The sequence below is a fragment of the Micromys minutus genome (assembly GCF_963924665.1).
Source record: "Micromys minutus genome assembly, chromosome: 19".
Taxonomy (NCBI): Eukaryota; Metazoa; Chordata; class Mammalia; order Rodentia; family Muridae; genus Micromys; species Micromys minutus.
The window spans coordinates 41462134-41484643 of NC_137954.1; the positions used below are offsets into that span (position 1 = coordinate 41462134).

General features: G+C 36.8%; 1 protein-coding gene across 1 annotated transcript; it reads left to right on the top strand.

Annotated features, from left to right (window-relative positions):
• The first annotated feature begins 431 nt into the window (after positions 1 to 431).
• SEPTIN2 (septin 2) lies at positions 432 to 22216 on the top strand. The gene is made up of 12 exons (XM_080932941.1): positions 432 to 457; positions 2406 to 2526; positions 8914 to 9000; positions 10348 to 10471; positions 11413 to 11547; positions 11673 to 11790; positions 12879 to 12980; positions 13882 to 14027; positions 15964 to 16047; positions 18043 to 18100; positions 19525 to 19644; positions 20282 to 22216. Exons 1-11 carry the CDS (start codon positions 449 to 451, stop codon positions 19624 to 19626), a joined length of 1086 nt encoding a protein of 361 aa, XP_080789067.1. The 5' UTR covers positions 432 to 448; the 3' UTR covers positions 19627 to 19644; positions 20282 to 22216.
• Positions 22217 to 22510: the final 294 nt, after the last annotated feature.

Here is a 22510-nt window from a genome sequence, read left to right on the forward strand (position 1 = left end):
TGCCAAAATTTACCAAGTTATGCTAGTGATCTTTCAGTAAGAGATGACACACATTCAGGATACAGGACTCTGGGCACAGTGGTATAATTTCCTCCTTGAAAGGCTTCAGTTAAATTAGAGATATGAAGTAAGTTGTCTTTTTTCCCATCCCATCCCTTATGTCTAGAATATAAACAGTACTGGAAAGAAAAATGTGTGTGTGTGTGTGTGTGTGTGTGTATTTGGAAATATAGAAATGTATGCCCAAATACTTTTTATCAGCTTACTTAATTTTTTTTATATTGAGTAATCTATGGCAATGCTTGAGGTTAATGAGAACCTAAAGAAACAAAGTGATGTCATATGTCTATCTTCATGGGTCAGTTCATGCTGTTAAATGTGCAGATACAATTTCACACGTCTTTTTTTTTTTTTTTTTTTTAACAGATAAACCGAAAAATCAAGAAAGATGTCTAAGGTAAGGACAGAGTTCATGCATCTATGGTCTAAAGAGAAATTGTTTTAAATTTTCAGAAAGCTAAAAAGGATTTCATAGATAAATTTCTGATTTTGTATTATTCTAAAGTTTTGAGTTGCCTCTTTACCAAATTTTTAAATCTAATATGTCAATATGAATCCTTTTGACTATCTTAGATTTTTTTCTGTACCAATCAGATAGCAATGAAAACCTCTAATAATTCATATAATTAAATTAATGGGGCTCTTAGACATGCTACATTGGTTTAGATTAGCCCTTATAAATTGTTTCATAGTCCTGATATAAATTAGTTCTAAAGGACATAGAAAAGCTGAGAAAGTAGAACTTGTAGTTAAAACTGAAGGTTATCATTTTGCCTTCCCTTTTATTTTTGAGTCTATGGGTGTTTATTACTATCCAGTGAAAAGCCATAATATCAGTTACTGTTTTTATACAAATAATGTGGAACAGAGATTAAATAAAAGAGCTATCATTTTACCACCAAGAAATAATCACTATGAAAGTTTTAGGTGTATTTTGTATGTATGTACATGTGAATGGACAGTTACAAATGTAATCGTAAAAGAAAAGCTATTTTATAACTTTTTCATTTAGTTCAAATAATTTTTTTTCTTTTTAAGTATGCTATTGCATAAACTGTAGGATTTAAGGAGTGGGGAGGCTGCATGAGTGAGTGCATGCATGTGTGTGTAGAAACTAGACTTTAACCTTGGGTATCATTCTTCACTGTCCATCAGTGTTTTGTTTGTTGCTTGGTTGGTTTGTCCTCCTCCTTTCCTCTTTTTATGTGTCAGAGGGAGAAGTGAGAGAGAAAGACAGATCTCTCACTAGCCTGGAGACTCTACTATCTGCCTGTCTTTACTTGTCCAGGGCTAAGATCACAAAGGCTTACCACCATGCCCAATTTTTTGGTTTTGTTTTTAATTTGCTTTCTAGTAATTGACTTCAGGTTGTCAGACTTGCAAGGCAAGTACTCTATCTTCTCATCTCCTAGATTATGGTTTGACTGTTCTTGATTTACCACATCTTCCATCATCTTCAGTCTTACCAGGCATTCTTTCATCAAGAATATTGATGTTGTCAGGCATAATGAGGCTGAAACAGGAAGACTGCAAGCTCTAGACCAGTCAGGAATATGTAGTGAGCCTATGGAAAACAACAACTAGATATTTCAGGGTGTGGGCTTCATTTTTTTGTCTGATAGTTTTTGAACCTGAAATCTTAACATTCCACTCCTAGATTTCCTGCCTTTCTCTAAAGCTCTGTGCCATAAGAGGAAGGGTAGCAACAAATGTTTTATTCCTAAATGTTTTCACAGAGCATCATTCCTGATGCCTGGTTGGAGGCTAGTCTTTAGCTAAGTATTCAATGAAAGGATCAGTTTTCTGTAACTCTCTTTATCTCAAGCCACATTTTATTGAGATAAATAAAGCATATTTTGTATAGTTAATTGCTAAACAAAAATTGGCTATCAAAATATTAATTATAAGTCAGCATATATAAGTAAGGAATTAGATTGGCTTGTGTGTGTGTCTAATAATTTAGTTGTTTTTATTTTCTGTGTATTGGTGTTTTGCCTGTATGTATGTATGTCTGTATTAGGGTATTAAATCCCCAGGAGCTGGATCTATAGACAGTCGTGAGCAAGCATGTGAATTCTGGGAATTGGCCTGGGTCCTCTGGAAGAGCAGCTAGTGCTCATAACTGCTGAGCCATCTCTTCTGCCTCAGATTGTGGTTTTTTTAATCCTCTTAGGTGCACAATTTTCTGATAAGTTTTGAAAGTGGTAATTTGTGAAGTTTGTTTATTTTTTTTAATTTGTGAGAACTGCTTATTACCTATGTTTTTCACAGGTCTGATAATGTCATAAAAGTAGCCAATAAGGTATTTATTAGCTCTATTTTACATTTTTAAATCTTTTTTTTAGCAACAACCAACTCAGTTTATAAATCCAGAAACTCCTGGCTATGTTGGATTTGCAAATCTTCCCAATCAAGTTCACCGAAAATCAGTGAAAAAGGGGTTCGAGTTCACCCTGATGGTGGTTGGTAAGAAGTTATCTTACTAAATGTCCCCCTTCCTGAACCTATGAAATGCACTGCCTTACTTATAATGTAAGTGAGAAATTTTTTTTCTTCACAAAATTAACTCTGGAACTTAAAAATATGTATATTTATTTGGCCAAGATTTCCTGTATATGTACACATATTCAGAAAAATTTGTTCAAATGGAAAATATGATTTTTATGTAATTTATTAATATACAATAAAAGTTTCTTTGTGATAATTAACTTTTAAAATAGTCACCAGTGATACTTGTCCCCTAGTATTCACAATGCTTACCAGAACTTCTCAGAGTTTTTTGTTGTTGTTTTTTTTTATTACTTGTGTGTGTGCATGTATTTAATGTGCACAGAGGCCCACTTGTGTAGAAGTGGTTCTCTCCTTCCATCTTTATATGGGTTCTAAGGATAGAACTCTGGCCACCAGGCTTGAGCAGCAAATGCCTTTACTTTCTGAATCATCTTGTTGTCCCTCACCCCCCTTTTAAATAGTTGTAGGTGGATAGTGTAGAAATGATGTGACTTCCAAAAACTAGGTCATAAAAGATACTAGAACCTGCCAGTAGTCTTGTAGATGGCCTACTTCAGACATCCTCCAGTCCCAGTTAGGCTTTCTGTACATGCCTGCATCCCTGCTGACATTTCCCACTATCTTATGAAAGATAGCAAACCAGAAGGATCTTTGAGACACTGTCAAAGGCTGGGCATAGTGGTGCGTACCTTTAATTTCAGCACTTGTGAGGCACAGGCAGGAAGATCTCAGTGAGTTTGAAGCCAGCCTGGTCTACATAGTGAGCTCTGGGACAACCAGGACTTGATAGACCCTGTCTCAAAACAACAATAACAATAATAGACACTGTCAATTTTAGTGACAACCCAAATTTCTAAGGTTTTGTTAAAGGTGAATTTGTAGAATTGTTACATATTATAGATGACTATGTTATTGTTTAATTAGTATTGTGTTTAATTTTCACTTAAAAATTAGCAATTTATAAAATTATAGTGGAAGTATTTATAATAGAGTAGTTGCTTGAAAGTATTTCTGTAGTATCAGCTATCGATTGTGCTATGGATCCTACTGTGTATTGGAGTTTTAGCATGCCAGTAGAAGCTTAGTGCTGGACTGTAATGTTTATTGTTTTTGTTACTGTTTGTTTATCTGTTTTAAACACGGTTTCACTATGTAGCCCTGGCTGACCTAGAGCCTGCTATGTAGACTAGGCTGGCCTCAAACTGAGAGAGAGAGACACATACATACAGATACATACTACCTTGTGTGTTGTTCAGTTCTTGAGCCACCACACCTGGCTCTAATGATAAACTGTTACTCTGTTGGCCATACCACGTTTTAGTTAAATTTTTTGCAGTTGCTAAATTTAGAAAAATATTATGAATTTAAATTCTTGATAGAAAAGACCAGTGTACTCTGTCCCATCTGCTATGTAGCACTCAAAAAAAAAGCTATGCCTTCACTCTCTGACTGTATATAATTTAGGGGTCAGTAAGCCTTCTAGAAAGGGTTACATTAGCATGAGACCCTTATGAGCCATATGGTTCAGTCATAATATTCAACTCTAAACTTACAGAGAGAAAGGAGATGTAGCACATAAACAAATAGGCATAATCATGCTCCAGCAAAACTTCATTTATAAGGAATAAGTTAGCCCTCCTGTAGTGAAGAATTAGAAAGCTAATTATTACATGGTATTTGGGATGTTGTTGTTGTTGCTTATTTTAACCCTGGACAATAGGCAATGTAAGAATTTATTTAGTCTTTTAAAAGAAGGAAAGCAAATTACATGGACCTGTCAGGTTACTACATGATCTTTTTCCAGAGAGGTGAGAATGAAATAAATCAAGCATACAGCAATGTCTCAAGAGCTAGAACCTGAGGTAGTTAGGCAGAATTCTCAAAAGGCAAAAGAATTCCAGAAGTACACACTGGGAAACCTTCTGAGGTATTGGCCAAATAACACTAAATCTGTATGTGTGGAGTATAGACTGCTAAAGCTGTGTAAAATGTCACTGTCAGACAGTGAACTGAACTGGAGACTACACAGGGCTAGAAAGCTCTTCTGTGGTTGGAAACCTTTGAATTCCAGTCATCAAAGAGGACTCATTAAACACTCAGGGCACTTAGTAGGCTCTTCAGGGCTAAAGTAGAAATAAAATGTTTTTTGTCTCTAATAAGCTATAAACAAGCCTTGGAGAATCTAACTACGTAACCACGTAACCATTTACTAAGTCAGGAATACATGTTTGTAAACTCTGCTTGGGAAGCTGGTGGAAGAGGGATCCAAGTTGGAGACCAGCCTGGACTAGATAATGAGACTTCGACACAGAATGAGGAAGAGAAATTTATCTATTTACAGTGTTATATTCACACTATCCAATATACTGTTAAAACAAAAATTAAAACAGGATTTTGGATTTTTTTTTAAGTAGCCAAAAGCAAAATTATACAGTTGGGATGTTTTGAATGAAGATTGTTCCCCGTAGGCTAATGACTGAACATTTGGTCCCTGGTGATAGTGCTATTTGGGAAGGTTACGGAACTTTGAAGAGGTGGCGCCTTCCTGGAGGAATTACATCATTGATGTAGGGCTTAAGAGATTTTGCTTTATCCTACATAATTTGCATTCATCCTTTCCCTCTTGTCTTCTTTTCCTCTTCTTCCCACCACCCCATCTCTGGATAGAGGTGCCTGTGGGCAGACCTGACAACTTAGGTTTGACCTCTTTAATCCCAGAAGGTGGCAGGGGAGAACTAAATCCCAAGAATTGGCCTTTGAGCTTCACAAGAACCCATAGGACCATAGCACACATGCACAATACATTTTTTAAAATTTAAAGTTAATTTAGTCATTTTTTACAATATTCTAGAAGTGAAGAACAGACTAAGCTCAGTAATAAGAAAATAAAGGTACCAACATTGAATGAGAAAATAAGTGATACAGAAAATGGAACTAAAAGCTATATTAGTAAAAGTTTCTTTTGATTGAGCAAACAAAAGTCAACTCAAACTACTAATATCCAACTTGGAAAGGTGACACTTCAGTCCTACTGTCACTGAATAGATAATAGGTGATGGTATGAAGAATTTTTGCTGGTGAACAACTTGGATGAGATAGTTAATTCTCTAGACTCAATAAACCATACAGCCATTTGTGGTGGAAATAAAAAGTCATATATAAACTTTAGACAAATGGGAAATAGTACCCCAGCTTTTGGGGTTTTGAGACATGGTTTTATGTTGCTCAGGCGAACCTCAAACTGGTTAGAACTAAGGGGGGGGTCATAAACTCCTGATTGCTACATAGGTACTAGTACAGTGCCTAGCTCCCATATTCATCTCATTAGGCAAGCTTTATTCCATTATAAATCACAGGAAACGTGTAGGCTACTGTTTATAACAATATAACAAGATTTTAGCAAGACCAACAATGTGTTGCTGCAAAAAGCAACAACAAAGAAACATTTGATGATTTGATGTAGCTGAGAGATGTTTGCTGTGTGTTTATTTGAGGTAGATTTTTGTGTTCCAGTTTCTACCTGATAAACATTGCATAAATGTCAGCAAATGTGAAATGTGTCTAACATTGATACAGTTCTCTAATATGGTAATGCCTTTCAACATATTCTTAATTTTAAGCATGTTAGTTATAAGAAAGCTGATTAAACAATTGGACCTTGGCCAGTAACAAATGGTTAAACATTTTAAAGTCTACTGTGGTATGAAAATTAACAGCAAGTAATTTTAAAATGAGCTTTAAACAGATAGAACCAAGATTTGAAGAGATGACTCAAAGGTTAAGCTCACTTTCTGCTTCTGTAAAAGTTACAGGTTCAATTCCTAGCTACCACATGGCAGCTTACAATTGAAATTCAAATTCCAGTCTTCTGACCTCTGAGGGCACACATGTGGTACATATAAGTACCTGCAGGCAAAACACTTATACACATGAATTGTAAATAAACAGTTTTAAGGACAGAAGTAAGCTGCACATGGTGATCCACACCTGTAATCCCAGCATTCAAGAAGGAGGAACATGAAGATCAAGGTTACCCTTAGCTACCTAGGGAGTTTGAGGCCAGCTTTGGCCACATGAGACCATCTCCAAAAAACAAACAAAAAAGTTGGAGGAGGAGGAAAGGAGAGACAAAACCAGACAACACTATAACTGATCATAAAAGTATAGTGCTTAGTGATAACTCTGGTAAAATACATTTGAGAATTGGGAAGAGACTAAAGACACTGTAAGTAAGTTGTGAGATAGGCTCTTTGGAAACTACTAAGATTTGTCGGCCACTTTTTTGTTACTTTGATGAAATAACCATGACCAAGGCAACTTAAGGAAGAGATAGTTTCTTTTTGCTTCCTGTCCCTAGAGGGATGAGACTATCATGGTGGGAAAGGCATAGCAGCAAGGAGCAGACATGTGGCAGGAACTTGAAGCTGAGAGCTTATTTTCTAAGGCAAGCATAAAAGCAGAGAGAACAAACTAGATGCAGGGTAAGGATGTAACTCTCTCAAAGGTCCCTACCCCCATGTAATTCCTTCAACAAGACCACACTTACTTTCCCACACAAGACCACCAACTGATGAACAAGTATTCAAATGCCTGAGCCTAGGAGGGATATTTCTTATTCATACCATCACAGATTTTCTTTCTCCTTCAAATTGTGCACAGAGTCAGTTTGTTCTCAAGTCAAAAATTTTACTAGGCTTTAATTAAAAATTTAAAAAACATTAAAAATCTAATTCTAAAGTTCAAATGAAAATTCAGAGAACCTAGAGTGGACAATGAAGTTTAGGGGAAAAAAAGACAAAAACCACAAAACAGGGCTGGAGAGATGGCTCAGCGGTTAAGAGCACTGACTGCTCTTCCAGAGGTGCTAAGTTCAATTCTCAGCAACCACATGGTGGCTCATAACTATCTGTAATAGGGTCTGATGCCCTCTTCTGGTGTCTCTGAAACAGTATACTTACGTACATTAAATAAACAAACAAACAAATCTTTTTTAAAAAGGAAAAAATACAAAGTTAGAGAACTTAATTAGATTTGAATCGACAATATGATAAAGCTTGGAGACTTAATAGCTCAGAAGTAGATCCATATTCTAAGCTCAGTTACTTTTAACTAAGTTAGCAAGATTCTTCAGTAGCAGGAAGTTAATCTTTGAAAAATGTTAATTGGAAGATTGTATGGAAAATTATCTTCAACTAGTGCTTCCCATTGCACTTGTTAATTAACTTGAAATACATTCTACACCTAATGTACAAACAATTTTTAGAAGAAAGTACTTAAACATAATTTTATGATGGCTAAAATATTTCATAGGCCATGAAGAACGGTTACTGCAATAGGAAAAAAAAATGCTTCATTAAATATTTTCTTTGGTGGTTGGAGAGATGGCTAGGTATTAGGAGAACTGGCTGTTCTTGCACAGGACCTGACTTCAGTTTCCAGTCAGGTAGCTCATGACTGCCTTGAATTTCAGCTCCTCAGGGAGTCAACTCCTCTGGTCTCCTTAGGCACTTTTACTCACTTATATAACCCCTTATCCTCAACCACACATACATAATTTAATGTAAATCTGTTTTATAAAGTAAAAAACTCTTACCTTGAAGCTGAAGATGGCTCAACCACTAAGTGCACACTGCTCACTCAGAGGACCAGAGTTACATAGTAAAGACCTTGTCTTAAAACAACAAAATCGCTCTTCCAGGGATGGTGCTTATAGGCACACAGCATGGTCCAGTGTTTGACATACTATTAAAGGCTTTTCTATAATACAGTCTCAAACGAAACTATGCCACCTTGAACTCCTGGTATTGGTTTACCTGTATACCAAGAAGTTTGGGGTAACACTAAAATCAGTGATGTGTATTGTTAAGACTTAAGGTTTTATGGGATTATCCAACATAAAGAAGCGTGTCAGCAGGGCCCACCATGTGGTTTCATGTATGTGTCCATGACAGGATATATTATACTTTCTTATGGAGGGGCAGAAAATTGTTAGGAAAGTGTTGAAGACACAAGCACAGAGTTAGAAAGTTAAATAAATATAAAGTTTCTTAGGTAATAAAAACCAAGGCTTATTCATTCTAAAGAACAGTGACAACCAAATTCTAAAGTTCTAGATACTGTTCTAGATACCTATGAAGATATAAAAATTGCTTATGATCATGCTACTAACAAATTCTACAATCCCATGGATTTGGACTTAAATTAGGTTCTTGTTCTTTGAGCAAGTTGCTCACCTTCCTTGAGCTTCCCCATCCCTTTTTGTGACACACAAGTGGTGGTAAATAGTCCAGGTTTAAAAGTTACATAGGAAAGATCATGACAGTGTTTTCATTTTCATTTAAGGTGAATCTGGTCTGGGAAAGTCAACTCTCATAAACAGCTTATTCCTGACTGATCTCTACCCAGAAAGAATTATACCTGGAGCTGCAGGTAAATAGTTTTATGTAATTGTTAAGTATTATTTTACCTGACCATTGCTAGAGTATATAATTGATATTTTAAGTCTTAGATATGTGTTTTGTTTAGTTACTTTGTGTTTTGTAAACTGTCACTAAAGAAGGAAAAGTATCTTGTATCTCTGAGATCCTAAGGTCTTGGTTGTTACTTTGTTCTACACTTATCTGTGTAACTAACCTTTAATTCATTTTGTTATCTATTAAATGTCCTAGTTATCTATATTGTATGCTGAATGACAAGCTCAACTGAAAGAATATTATGTCTTTAAAAAGATACATACAAGAATGAGAATATAACTCCATGGTAGAGCCCTTCTCAGCATACATGACACCAGAGGTTTAGTTCTCAGTATTATCTAAATATATCTAAATATAATTAAAGTATTTATATATATATATATATATATATATATATATATATATATATATATATATATATATATATAATTACAATAGGGATATATGTTTGCCTATTCTCTGATTATCCCAGCATAAGACACTGGCATTCCTTAATATGTTTGTTTTGTTTTACAGTACTTCTTTCATGCTAGTTAAATGCTCTCTTACTGGGATACATCTCCAGCCACATAAATACTTGATAAGAATGGATAAAATCAACCACATCTTTCTAATACTTTTATATTTCTGTTTATGGATGAATTTATAAATTACTTTCTTTGTCTCAGATTGTAGGATTTAAATTATTTTTTCTTAACATTCGTGTGCATTTATGTATGTATGCATTCATGGTGGAAATCAGGAGACAACTTTTTGGGAGTCAGTTCTCTGCTTGTACTGTATAGGTTCCAGAAACTGAGCTTAGGTCAGCATTGGGCTTAGTAACTGGCACTTATATCCAGGAGCCATTTCATTAGTCCCAGTATGGGTTTTGTTTTGTTTTAATTTTAAGATCTTTTGTTTTTAAATTTGTGAGTGTTTTGCTTGAATGTATGTATGTGTACCACATATTTACCTGGTGCCTTTAGAGGTTGGATCCCTTGGAACTAGAGTTCCAAATGGTTGTAAACCCTCATGTAGGTGCTAGAGACTGAACCTTAGTTTTCTGCAAGAGCAGCAAGTATTCTTAACTGCTGAGCCATCTCTCCATCCCCTCAACGTTGGTATTTTTAACAATCCCAAGAAAACATTTTTATCACCCAACATTTCCCTTGCTGACTGGATCTTTTCTAAACGGTCCTTATGTTACTTTCTGAGACCTTTCAAGACATTATTTTTAAGAATATAAATAATGGATATCTCCTTTAGCATGCCATCTTGATTTTTTTATGTACATTTTCTATTAAGCTTGTTTCTTTTCTAGAAAAAATTGAAAGAACTGTCCAGATAGAGGCTTCGACTGTTGAGATTGAGGAGCGGGGTGTGAAGCTGCGGCTTACAGTAGTGGACACGCCTGGCTATGGGGATGCCATCAACTGCAGGGACTGGTATGAATTCAGAGAGGGTGCAGAGCCCTCAAAGAATCAAGTTCTGTGCATTTGTTTTCATTGACTTAATGTATTTACATTTTAGACAATATAAGTAACACTTCAGGATGCTGGAGTTTAAATATTGTCTCTTTTGAAACAGGGTCTCATTCTATAAATCAGACTGGCCTTGAACTCAAAATTCTCCTGCTTTTCCTTCCTAAGTATTTTAATGACATATGAGCCACTGTGTTCAACCTAAGATTTCATTTTTCTCTAAGAGCACTCTTGAGACCTGAGATTGAAAAGTTAACCATCTATAAACCGCTAACATAAACAAATCATTGTCTGGGATACGGACTGTACAAATAAGGAACTTCAGAGAGTAGAGCACTCTGTTGCCATCATTATGCAGAAAGATCTTACTTTTGTACCTGCCTCTTTGTCCTTACCCTGCCAAAATAAAGAGCTGACTTTGCTGCACTGAGATAAGGAAGGCAGGGTAATGGTGCTTGTTTACCCTTCTTCTGCATTAAGAATGTCTCCCTTCTCACCATCTCATGAACTTACTGTCCTGTTGGCATCTTACATAATCCTGCCTTGGACTGCATGCTCTCTGATATTGCCCTGATATTGATATTTCTTGGCCTCTTGTGAAGCAGTTGTAAGTCTGGAAAGGGTTGGCAGCCTTGCAGTTTTGTAGGCCATATATCAGGTATGGGGTACGTGGTCGTCTGTTGTACTCAGGTTATTGACTCCCATTGCTTCATTAAACTACTTAATACTTGCTATAGTTTAAAAACAAAAACACACACCTTCATTTTGCCTAAGATTGATAGTTTTCTGTTATGGATTGTTTTGTGTATTATATGGGAAAGGGGAGAGAAATGGGATTTTCCTTTGAAGTTAGAAACTGCCTGTGTTTCAGTACTCCATGATTATTATTGAAATTTGTGCTTTAGTTTCAAGACAATTATCTCCTACATTGATGAGCAGTTTGAACGCTACCTCCACGATGAGAGTGGACTGAACAGGCGGCACATCATTGATAACAGGGTACATTGTTGCTTCTACTTCATTTCACCTTTTGGACATGGGTGAGTCAGTTGTTTACTTCAGAAACCTCTTGCATGTTGTAATATAAGAATGAAATGATTTTGAGAAAAAGATTGTTATATTCCTATACTTTTCCTAAATGTTTGGCATTTGAACGTTGTTTTAGACTGAAGCCCTTAGATGTTGCGTTTATGAAAGCGATACACAATAAGGTGAATATTGTGCCTGTTATTGCAAAAGCTGACACTCTGACTCTGAAGGAGCGTGAGCGGCTAAAGAAAAGGGTGAGTAGAAAGGAGATCCATCCATCCTCCTCAGCAAGACTTTGAGCAAGCTGCCCAGTAGGAGGAAGAAAGAGTTCAACTGAGTTGCCAGAGGCAGGACTACAGAATTCATTTTTGTGTGTATGTGTATTGGAACTCAAAGAGAACTTAATATTGGGGTGGGGGTTCTTTTTCTTTTTCATCCTCATGGGAGAATCGAAATTGTATAGTTAACACTTCTAGATAAAAATAGCCTCATTGAGTAGGAAATGGCTGAGTATAAGGAGCTCCTGCAAATACTAAGTTGAGTGATATGACATTGAAGGGTTGTGTCTCTACGTGTGTGTGCGAGTGTGCGTAAGATATGTACTAAAGGCATGTGCTACCATGCCCAGCTCAAGATTGATCAATTAGACAATTGATGAATTTTAGTATTTTGAGACAGAGTCTCACTGTGTAGCCTTGGCTGTTGTGGAACTCATCATGTAGATCATGGTGGCCTCAAACTCAGAGATCCACTAGCTTCTGCCACCAAGTGCTGGGATTCCTCTCATGATACTTTTTGCCTGCATGATATGTACTCCTCCCATTCTGGGGCTATGTGTGAAACTCCTGCCTATTGCCCATAAATGTTAGGTGCTTATGGTGTCTGTCTGTTCTTTGGCTCTTGTCTTAGATGACTGTGGGGGTATTCTCAGCTTAGCTGTTGTACTGAGGCTATTACTAGTGTTCCTGTTGCTTTGTGTATTGCAAGTGATAGTGTATGATTGTTGCTATTGTTACTCTTACAGACAGAAAAACTCAAAATTTAAACAACCTTTTTAGCTGTTTCTAAAAGTACTTGAAAATAGCTTATTTGGCCATTGATATACAAAATTCTTACATATTTCTTGGTGGATTTTGTTTTTGATATGTTTACTCTTTTAAGGTGGTCTCACTATGTAGCTCTGGCTTATCTGCAACTTGCTATGTACACCAAACTGTCTTGAACTTAGAAATGTCTGTCTGCTTCTGCCACTGCTTCCTGAATATGAATTTCTAACATGAGTTAGCTAGCTAAAATAATATGTAGTTAGCTAAAATTGATTCTAGTTTTGTTTTTGTTCCAGATTTTGGATGAAATTGAAGAGCATAGCATTAAAATCTATCACTTACCTGATGCAGAGTCAGATGAAGATGAAGACTTCAAGGAACAGACTAGACTCCTCAAGGTAAGAGCTAACCCCAGACATACAGCATGAACAATTCCTGTTGCCTGCTTTCTTGTGGTCATATTTTAAAAGACACATTAGGCCAAGAAACCTTCACTGACAAAAGATTGAGAAGGTAATATTACAGTAATATATTTTGGTGCCAATATGTTTATGAAAGTTTGGGTTGGAGAGATGGCTCAGTGTCTAAGAGCACTGACTGCTCTTCCAGAAGGTCCTGAGTTCAAATCCCAGCAACCACATGGTGGCTCACAACCATCTATAATGGGGCCTGATGCTCTCTTCTGGTGTTTCTGAAGACAGCTACAGTGTACTCATATACATAAAATAAATAAATATTTATGAAACTTAAGGATTGAAAATGTCATTGCAGGGTGTGAAGATGGCTCAGTGGTTAAGAGCACTGTCTGCTCTTCCAAAGGCCCTGGGTTTAATTCTCAGCACCCACATGATAGCTCACAACTATCCAAAGGATCTGACACCCTCACACTAATACACATAAAATAAAATTAAGTAAATTTACAAAAGAAAAAATATAAGAAAATGTCATTGCAGACTTGGTTTGATTAGACTCTGTTCATGTGAAAAATAACTGAAATGTGTAAGTAAAATGTTTATCTATTTAGCAGTCAAATGTAGTTAAGGCTAGGCATTCTGGCACACCCATTTAATATCAGCACTGGGGATGCTGGGAGATGATCATTGTGAGTTGTTGGTCATTCTGGTCTATATAGCTAATTCCAGGCCATCTATAACTGTATTGAGAACTTTCTCAAAACAGTAGTAACAGAAACAAAAAACAAAAAGTAACTTTGTGATTAGCACTGAGTCATTTCTATGTCCATTCTTGATTTATAGTGAACATTGGTATTCTGTACTACTACCTTGTGCTTCTTTCTAGGCCAGCATCCCATTCTCTGTGGTTGGCTCCAACCAGTTGATTGAAGCCAAAGGCAAGAAGGTTAGAGGCCGTCTCTACCCATGGGGCGTTGTAGAGGTGGAGAACCCAGAACACAATGACTTTCTGAAGCTGAGAACAATGCTCATGTAAGATATTTGGTGTATTCACTATGGCATGCTTAACATGAAGAGTAGGACATTCAGAAACTGGGTATAACTCTGTCACAGCCTGGGATCGTGGTTCTTTATTTGAGCTCTGAATCTGTTGAATCTTTCTTCTAGAACTTGTATTTGCCCTTCTTGCTGTCCTCCCTTTAAATAAGTGTAAACTTATTAAAAAGAAGATAAGGTGGCAGTGGTACACACCTTTATTATCTCTGATTTTTGAGGCCAGCCTAGTCTACAGGGTGAGTTCCAAGTTCTAGAACTGCCAAGGCTACACAGAGAAACCCTGTCTCAGAAAAAAACAAAACAAAACAAGACCAAAAAAGGGATTAAAAACAATACACCCCTTTCCTTTTTTAAGTATCTCGTTCTCTCTTGAATAGTTTTTAAGTTAAGGGTAATGACTTTTGATTACAGGATGGGAGGAAAAGGATATAGTCCATTGGACTTTAAATTTTAAGAGAAGAATGAAATGGGCTTGAGATGTGGGTCAGCAGTTAAGTGCTTGCTGCCACTGCATCAATGTCAAGTACTCAAAAGCCTCTTGTAACAACAGTTCCAGACACCCTCTTCTGGATAGTGCAGGCACCTGAACACACATGGAAAGACATTCTGAGATGACAGTGTCACAGTTAAACATGGAACACCTACATGTTAGCGCTGTCTCACCAATAGGTTTGTTACTAGAGGAAATCAGAAGCCATGGTATCATGGCTATTGCCCAGCAAACAAAGTGAGACCCCCAGTTTCTATTAATGCTGCAGTCTATAAATCAACACTTCTGCTCAGCATTAGCTAGGAAACTAAATGTTACGGGTGTCAAATTAGATTAAGACTGTCTTGGTCTAGTTCTCGTTGTTGTCTTATAACTATGGAAGCCCATTTATCTCTTTCTAAAAACTAGAAAATTAACAACTGGTGAGGTTCTTCTCACTATGTTAAAATGAATCAGAGGGTATCACGTGGTGAGATAACAGAGAACCTATTTTATTTTTATTAACATGTAATTTACATATATTGAGGTACAATGTATTTAACACTCATATACTATACTAAACAGTTTTCTTCTGTCACTTTTTCGTGAAACTTTCAGGCTTTACTTTTGAACTTGATCAAATGAACTTCCTTAATGAAAGAGTTCAGAGAGAAATAATCTGAATAAACTTATACTTTGATTAAATTACCACTTACTTAGGCTGTTTACTGAATGAGAACCAGTATGATGTTGCCATCTTAAGTTATTACAGATGTATCATAATAATTCTGAGAGTGGTTAAGACATGCTTGTCTACAGTGCTGAGTTGGTGGCTGTTAGCCCGTCATTCAGGGAATGTTAGTGTGGCACAGCAGGTCTGATATTCCTCTGTTATGCAAGTAGTGCCTTTCTTAAAATAAAGAAGATCCAACTACTTTTTAAATCCACATTCATACTATTTCCCTAGATCCTGAGTGAATAGGAATGTGTGGTAATGTCCTCTACACATTTTTAAATGAGTAATATTTGAAAAAATAAAAAGTAGGCCAAGACCTATTAGAGTTGTATATTTTTCATAAAATCTTTTGGAAAATTAGAATGTTTTGTTCCAGTTATCATTACCAAAATGTCTCCTAGAATCCCTCCAGTGGTAATGGTTTTGTAGTGTATCTTGTAGTGCCTATGGCAGTATCAAGGAGAAAACGTTCTGTCAAGGTCTTGTATTGTAGCTTATTGTGGTGGCAAAGGAACTTACTTTACATAGGCATTTCCATAGTTACATATCTTACCTGAGATGCCAGCAAACTGTGAAGTTTACCACATACTTATCTGGGCTCTCAGTATTGGCCTTTTATTTCATATATTTCTGATTAGTATATTTTTGTTGTTTCCTGTAAGACTACCATATCCTCAAGCCCCTGTTGCATCCCTTTTCTCTTTCAGCACCCACATGCAGGACCTACAGGAAGTGACCCAAGACCTTCACTATGAAAACTTCCGTTCTGAGAGGCTGAAGAGAGGCGGCAGGTTGTCACACTGTCTTCCCAGTATCATGTTCCCTGAGTCACATTCTCCTGTCTTTCATGTATATAGCTCAGACTTCTTGATCTTAAAACAATATGTGCTTCTTATTCAAACACTGTTAATAGAATATTTTTAATTCAGTCAAGTGGAGGTGGGGGATGGGAAAGAGACATAATGTGTACATCAGGAACAAGTTCAGAGACTAGAGAGATGGCTCTGGAGGCAAGAACATTGGCTCCTCTTGCAGAGGACCTGGGTTCAATTTCCACCATCCTCATGGCAGCTTACAACTGCTGTAACTCTCAGTTCCAGGGTATTTGATGCTGCCTATTGGCATCTTTGAGCACCAGGCATGCATGTGGTACATGGGCATACACAGCAGGCAGAACACATGTGCAAATAATAATAAACATTCTTTTAAACAAAGAGCTTTAGATGGAAAAGCTAGAGTCTTGTATTGGTAGAAGCATTGCTGTGTTTATAAATGATTGATGGGCTTGCTTTCCATTGAGAGTTATGGAGGGTAAGCTTGCCATAGGTGTCACTAGAGTAACAGCTCTCTATTCTCTACAGATTTCCTGTGGCCACATCAATTCACTTTTTTCTTTTTGTTGTCCTAGTGTATTTGTATGATGTCTTAGGGTTTTACTGCTGTGAGCAGACACCATGACCAAAGCAACTTTATAAGGACAGCATTTAACTGGGGCTGGCTTACAGGTTCAGTCCATTATCATCAAGGGGGGATCATGGTGACATTCAGGCAGGCATAGTTCGGGAGGAGCTGAGAGTTTCATCTTTATCTGAAAGCTGCTAGCAGAATACTGGTTTCTAAGAAGCTAGAATGAGGGTCTTAAGCTCACTCTCACAGTGACACACCTAATAGTGCTGCACCCCTAGGCTGAGCATATACAAACCATCACATAAGATGTATGCTTTGTGATCCAATTGCATCTGAAAAACCATGTCTCTAGGAAGCTTACAAGTACCTGTAACTTCAGCTCCAAGGGATCCAGTACCTCTGACCTCTGAGGGCACCAGCATTCATATGCACGTATTCATATATAGCTACACACATACACACATAAATAAGAATAAAATAGTTTTGAAATGTTAATTTGGAAACCAGACATTAAGAAAGGTTTTTACTAGCATACCTGTTGGTGTTGTCAGTGAGCTTTACTCAGTTCCGTCTGCCAGACTCTGTTCACCTTCTGGTTTCTTCAGGTGTAATTTATTTATATTATATAATATGTTTATTCACAGTATAGTCATAAAGGGGAACTTACCTGAACCAAGACCCTTCTTTGGGTTAGACCCACTACTTTTTGACTATAAGACAAAGTCAAATCATCTTTTCAAAAACAAGTCTTCTGAATTTCTAGTTCATATTTTCTTCCATGTGTTCTCTTAATTATCATGTCTTTTAAAAGCCTTAAGTGAAGGGGACCCCCATACACACAGACGGTGGGGGCTCCTCCCATACCCTGGATTAGGCACAAACCAAAAAGTAAAAGTTTTTGCTATCTGACTCTAGCAGAAAAACAGCAACAAATGACCATGCAGGTTCAATTTTTAAGAGGAGAAAATTTTAAGGGGAGGTCCATATTAGCATGGGCTCAGATGTAGTGGTACGTTTTGATTGTGCGTGTTAATTAGGTGAACCAAATGAGGCTTTTGATGGCTGGGCTTCAATACTTTGATAGCTGGATGTTAGTAGTCAGCCTTTTGAATCTGGCATAAGAATGTGTCTGAATAAGGGAGTAGGCCTTGATGGAGGGCTTTAGGGAAGTAATCTCTGGTTTACTAGGGAGGAGGAGAGGGAAAGGCAAGACCTGCCAGAGTCATGCTTGCCATGATCAAGCTGACCCGAGTCCCTTCAGTAAGCATGTAATCATAAAGCAAAGTTCTTCAGTACTCTAAAGGATTTTTGTATCTCTATTCAGAAATATGGTATTACAGTATTACAATTGTATTTATTATTATTATTTTTGCCCTTAGGAAAGTAGAAAATGAGGACATGAATAAAGACCAGATCTTGCTTGAAAAGGAGGCTGAGGTAAAGTAGAATGGTCGTATGTATTCTGTCATCTGTAGCTGTTTTATGTCCAAATTTTTCATAATTAGTTTATTATAGTTTTTCTTACCTTTTTGAAGCATTATTCTCTAGTCTTTAAAATATATGCAAATATATAATATATTTTAAAATGCATTGCCTCATTCAATCTCAAGGAGCAGTTTAGCTAGCAATAAAAGGTAATATGACTGATATATTTTTTTTTTTTTAAATAAACTGTTCAAATTGTCTTTTTCCCTATACATAGACAGTAACCAATTGGGAAGCATAATAAAGCTGCCATTGCATTCATTACCAAAACTAGGGTAGAAATATATAAGAATTACTTGGAAGAATTGAGAGCTTGCTGTTAATAAAATAGTGAAGGTTAAGATAGATAGCATTGTGGATAGGACAAGTCAGTGTAAGAATTAGGTCTTCTAAAATTTAGAACCATCTGAAAAATGTCCTAGCAAAGAGATATTTATTCTTGTGTCTCCTAAGGGGTGTTTGGTAATGCAATTGTAATGTTTGGAGAAATAAGTAAGCATGTGATGTACAGGGAGCTCATTGAAAACTGAACTACAGAACAGTTGATACCCAAATAACCAGCTAGAAATTGATCAAGACTATAAAACAATACTGAGGAGAATGGCGCAGTTTATTTAGTGGTGATGTGATCGCAAGGGGACAGCCTTTTCCAAAGAAAGAAATAACTTCTTTGACCAAATGAATTCTGTATGGATAAGATATCATAAAGTCACCTGAAGAACTCGTAGGTAAATATTTTAGAGTAATTGGCTGCAGCCTTTCTGAACATGTACAAACCCCAGTGGCAAAGATTGTTAAGGAGTCTTACCAGTGGATGTGGGTCAGTTGGTAGTGCTTATCCAGTACTGAGGAGCCCCTGAGTTCAGTCTCAGCACAGCATAAACTAGGCATGATGGTTCTTGCCTATAATCTCAGCATTTGGGAAGTAGAAACAGGAAAATTAGAAGTCCAAAGTTATCTTTGGGCACATAGAGAGTTTGAGTCTAGCCTGGGCTAATGATATATCTCAGAAATAACAAAATATTGATAAGGGTAGCAGTAGGCAAAGTATTATTTTCATAGCTAAGACCTTGTTGCTAAGCAGAAAAGATGATTCATCCCCATTCCCTTTTCCTTTGTATTCCCAAAAGATAATAGCAGGCTTTTTTCTTCCTGCTTACTTGTCTTACTAGTCTTTAACTAATTAGTGCTTCTGTTTATTGATAATTTGTCTCACCTGAATCACAAATTTTGTCATTTACATGATTTTTTTGTAAATTATTGATTCTTTTACATAGGTTTGTAATTTTTATTTGGTCATGTTGTGTTTGAGAAAAGCAATAAAAATTACCATGAATCATAACACCAACATTATATCTGACATGTACTATTCATAGCTCCGCCGCATGCAAGAGATGATTGCAAGGATGCAAGCGCAGATGCAGATGCAGATGCAGGGTGGTGACAGTGACAGTGGGAATCTCGGGCACCATGTATGAGATGGAGTTCTCATATTGGTAAGTTGGGGACGCAGGGTGTTCTCATTATCAGCTCAACCTTAAATATGATGGGCTCTTCTGTCTTAAGTCTTACTGGTGTTTTTCATTTTTAAATCTGCTATTAGCTATATTATTAACCTTTAATTGAAAAGCAGAAACTATTCTCTGCTGCCACCTACTGTCTAGTAAAGATGTTCCTATTTTCTAATGTTACAAGTATGATTTATGGTTAAAGAAAAAAATTAAAACTTATTAGTCATAATAGTGTTGGAAACTCCTTAATATTGGAATCATCTTTAAAGAGAACTTGCTTAATTTCTTAAAATCTTCTGCAGATGAAAACAAGATGCCAGAAAGAGGAACCAGTGCCAGTTAGATAAGGGTCACCTTGCTGCAGACCACTGACCTCCAGGCCTTTCAGGCGACTGTGCTGTGACCATTGAAAATTGGATGTCACTTAGATTTGTGATCTAATGTAATTCTGAGCACTTCTCAGTTTTACAATACCTGTTTGTTTCCATGAAGCTCATAAATGGCATCTTGACCTAGTTAACTGTTCAGTTTATGCCCTTTGTTATGCAGAGGGGGTGTTGTCCATGCCCAAAGTAACAAATGCTTCACTCTTATTTAAATTGTTTTGTTTTTAACTTTCCAGGAAACACTTTGGATAAAAAGAAAAGTCTTCCTGATAAATGCTACAGCATCAAGTTTCTTAGCCCTGTGGAAGGGTGCCCATCCACACGGAAGTACCTGTGTCTGAGGATTTCAGTTGTTTTGTTTTGAATTTTTGGTTTTTCCTTTTTTTCTTTTCCTTCTTCCTCCCGTCCCCCAACTCCCTTTGGTATGAAGTACTTTTAACATTTATATTTCATTGCTATGTTACATTTTAAATTTTGGGAGGAAAACTCTTGACTTTTTTTTTTTTTTTTAATTCCTCCTGAACCACTAATGTTAGAATTTATTTCTAAGGCTCAGTCAACATGTATATTCTTCATAGTGAATTTCTTTGATATAGCTGGCCTGACTAATCACTGACAAGTACTCCTGATTTCTATTTAGACATTTCTGTTTGCTCAGAATGTTCCTGTGTGGTGGACAGGATGTACCCGCGACAGAAGTGGTTGTGCATACTTGGTGGCAAGATATTTGCTTATTAGAATGAAATCACACCGTTAACTTTATATTTGTACAGAACACCTAAAACCAATTTTGCTGCTGTAGTTCATTCGGTTAATTCATCTGCACAATTATCTGTTAACCAGGTAGAACAGAAGAGTTATCTAATGAGATACATGTTTATACTTAAATAGCTTTTAAAAAGCAGGATTTCAGGGTTGAATTTTAAGAGCTCTGGATTCTGGTGCCAGATAATTTTCAAACCTCTGTAGAGAAAACTCACTACCAGGACTTTATACTGTGGATGGTGGTTATGCTGTGCTGTGGAGAGACCAAAGCAGCTATGAGCTCCAGCTTCATATTGTAATAAGACTCTGTAAGAAAGAGTCAGTAAACTTTTTACTCAACTGAAAAGGCAATACTTTTTTAAAGAAACCAAAATGTTTATATTTTATACTGCACTTTAATGTACTTTCCATAACTAGGTGCAAAAGATCTGCCATGGCAGTGGAAATCATCGTCCTTGGCTGGCATGGATCCTAACCCAGGCTTGTGATTGGGTGGTGCTCTTGCACAAAAAGCCACTTGAAGCCCAAATGCCTGCCAGGTTTTCCTCTAACTATTCCCCTTCTCAGTGATTCTTCTGTTGAGAGGAAAATAGTAGTGCTGGCTTTTTATGTGCACTGTCTCCTCTGTTTTCGGGCACTGTCCTTTTCTTCAGTTTGTGTAGTACACATGACTTCATGACATACATGAAAGGCTTCTCGGATCTGTGCCCCAGCAGGTGAGCAGTCATGCCTGGTTTATTTTCTGGCACTTCCCTCTTCCACCACGTCTTCTCATGTTGTCAGTGGCCTTAGGAAGGAAGTTGCAGGTGAAGGAGGCAGTGGTGTGGGGAAGCAGAGCTGGTGCTAGCAGTGTTTTCTTGTTTGCTGTAGGAGGAGTGCTTTATTGATGAGGCAGGGATTCACATTTAATTCAGGTCAAAAATCAATAGTACTAATAAAATAAAGCTTACAAATGCTTATTTAAAATTACAAAGAAAAATAGTTTTGCTCACTTTCCCCCTTCACAGTGCATCACTGTGAGTGGTCAGGGAAGTTCCTGCCAAGAAAAGCATCGATGACTTTACAGTGTACCCTTTCAGTTCTTTGTTTGGCTTAGTTTGTTGGAGGAAGATTTAAAAACAAAAACAAAGAAAAAAATGAAGGAATTCCCAAGCATTCAGTGTGAGTCCCGTGTTTGTGAGTTAAGGGTGCCACTGAGGGCCAGCTGACATCTGAGGATGGCACTGTGTATTGTCAGGTCTTGCAGCCACGATTCCAATTCCCTTCAATTTTACTGCTTTTGCTAACAAATACTTGTTCTTTCACTAAGCAACTTGTACTTGTAGAAATGTATTTTGAAAACATTTTACACTTCAACTTTGTATCCATTTAAATTAACCCTTTTTCAATAAAGCACTATTGTTAGATATTAAATGAGTAGTCCCCTTTTTTTGAGTAAGGTGTGAGGTCCATTGGGAAGTTTCAAGACCCCATAAAACTGTGTATCAGAGCAAGATGTTACTTATATTAATAGCAGGAGTACTATATATGTTTTTATCAGAGATAACTGAGATACTCCAAAAGAAATGCTATCACTGTACAGGACTATGTACAGCTTATCAAACTGTCTGCAGATTATTTGGTAATTAGAAAATGAAGCAACAACTGTTAAACATAGAAGTAAAAGTGATCAAAATAGGCTCCTAATTCTTCATATTTGT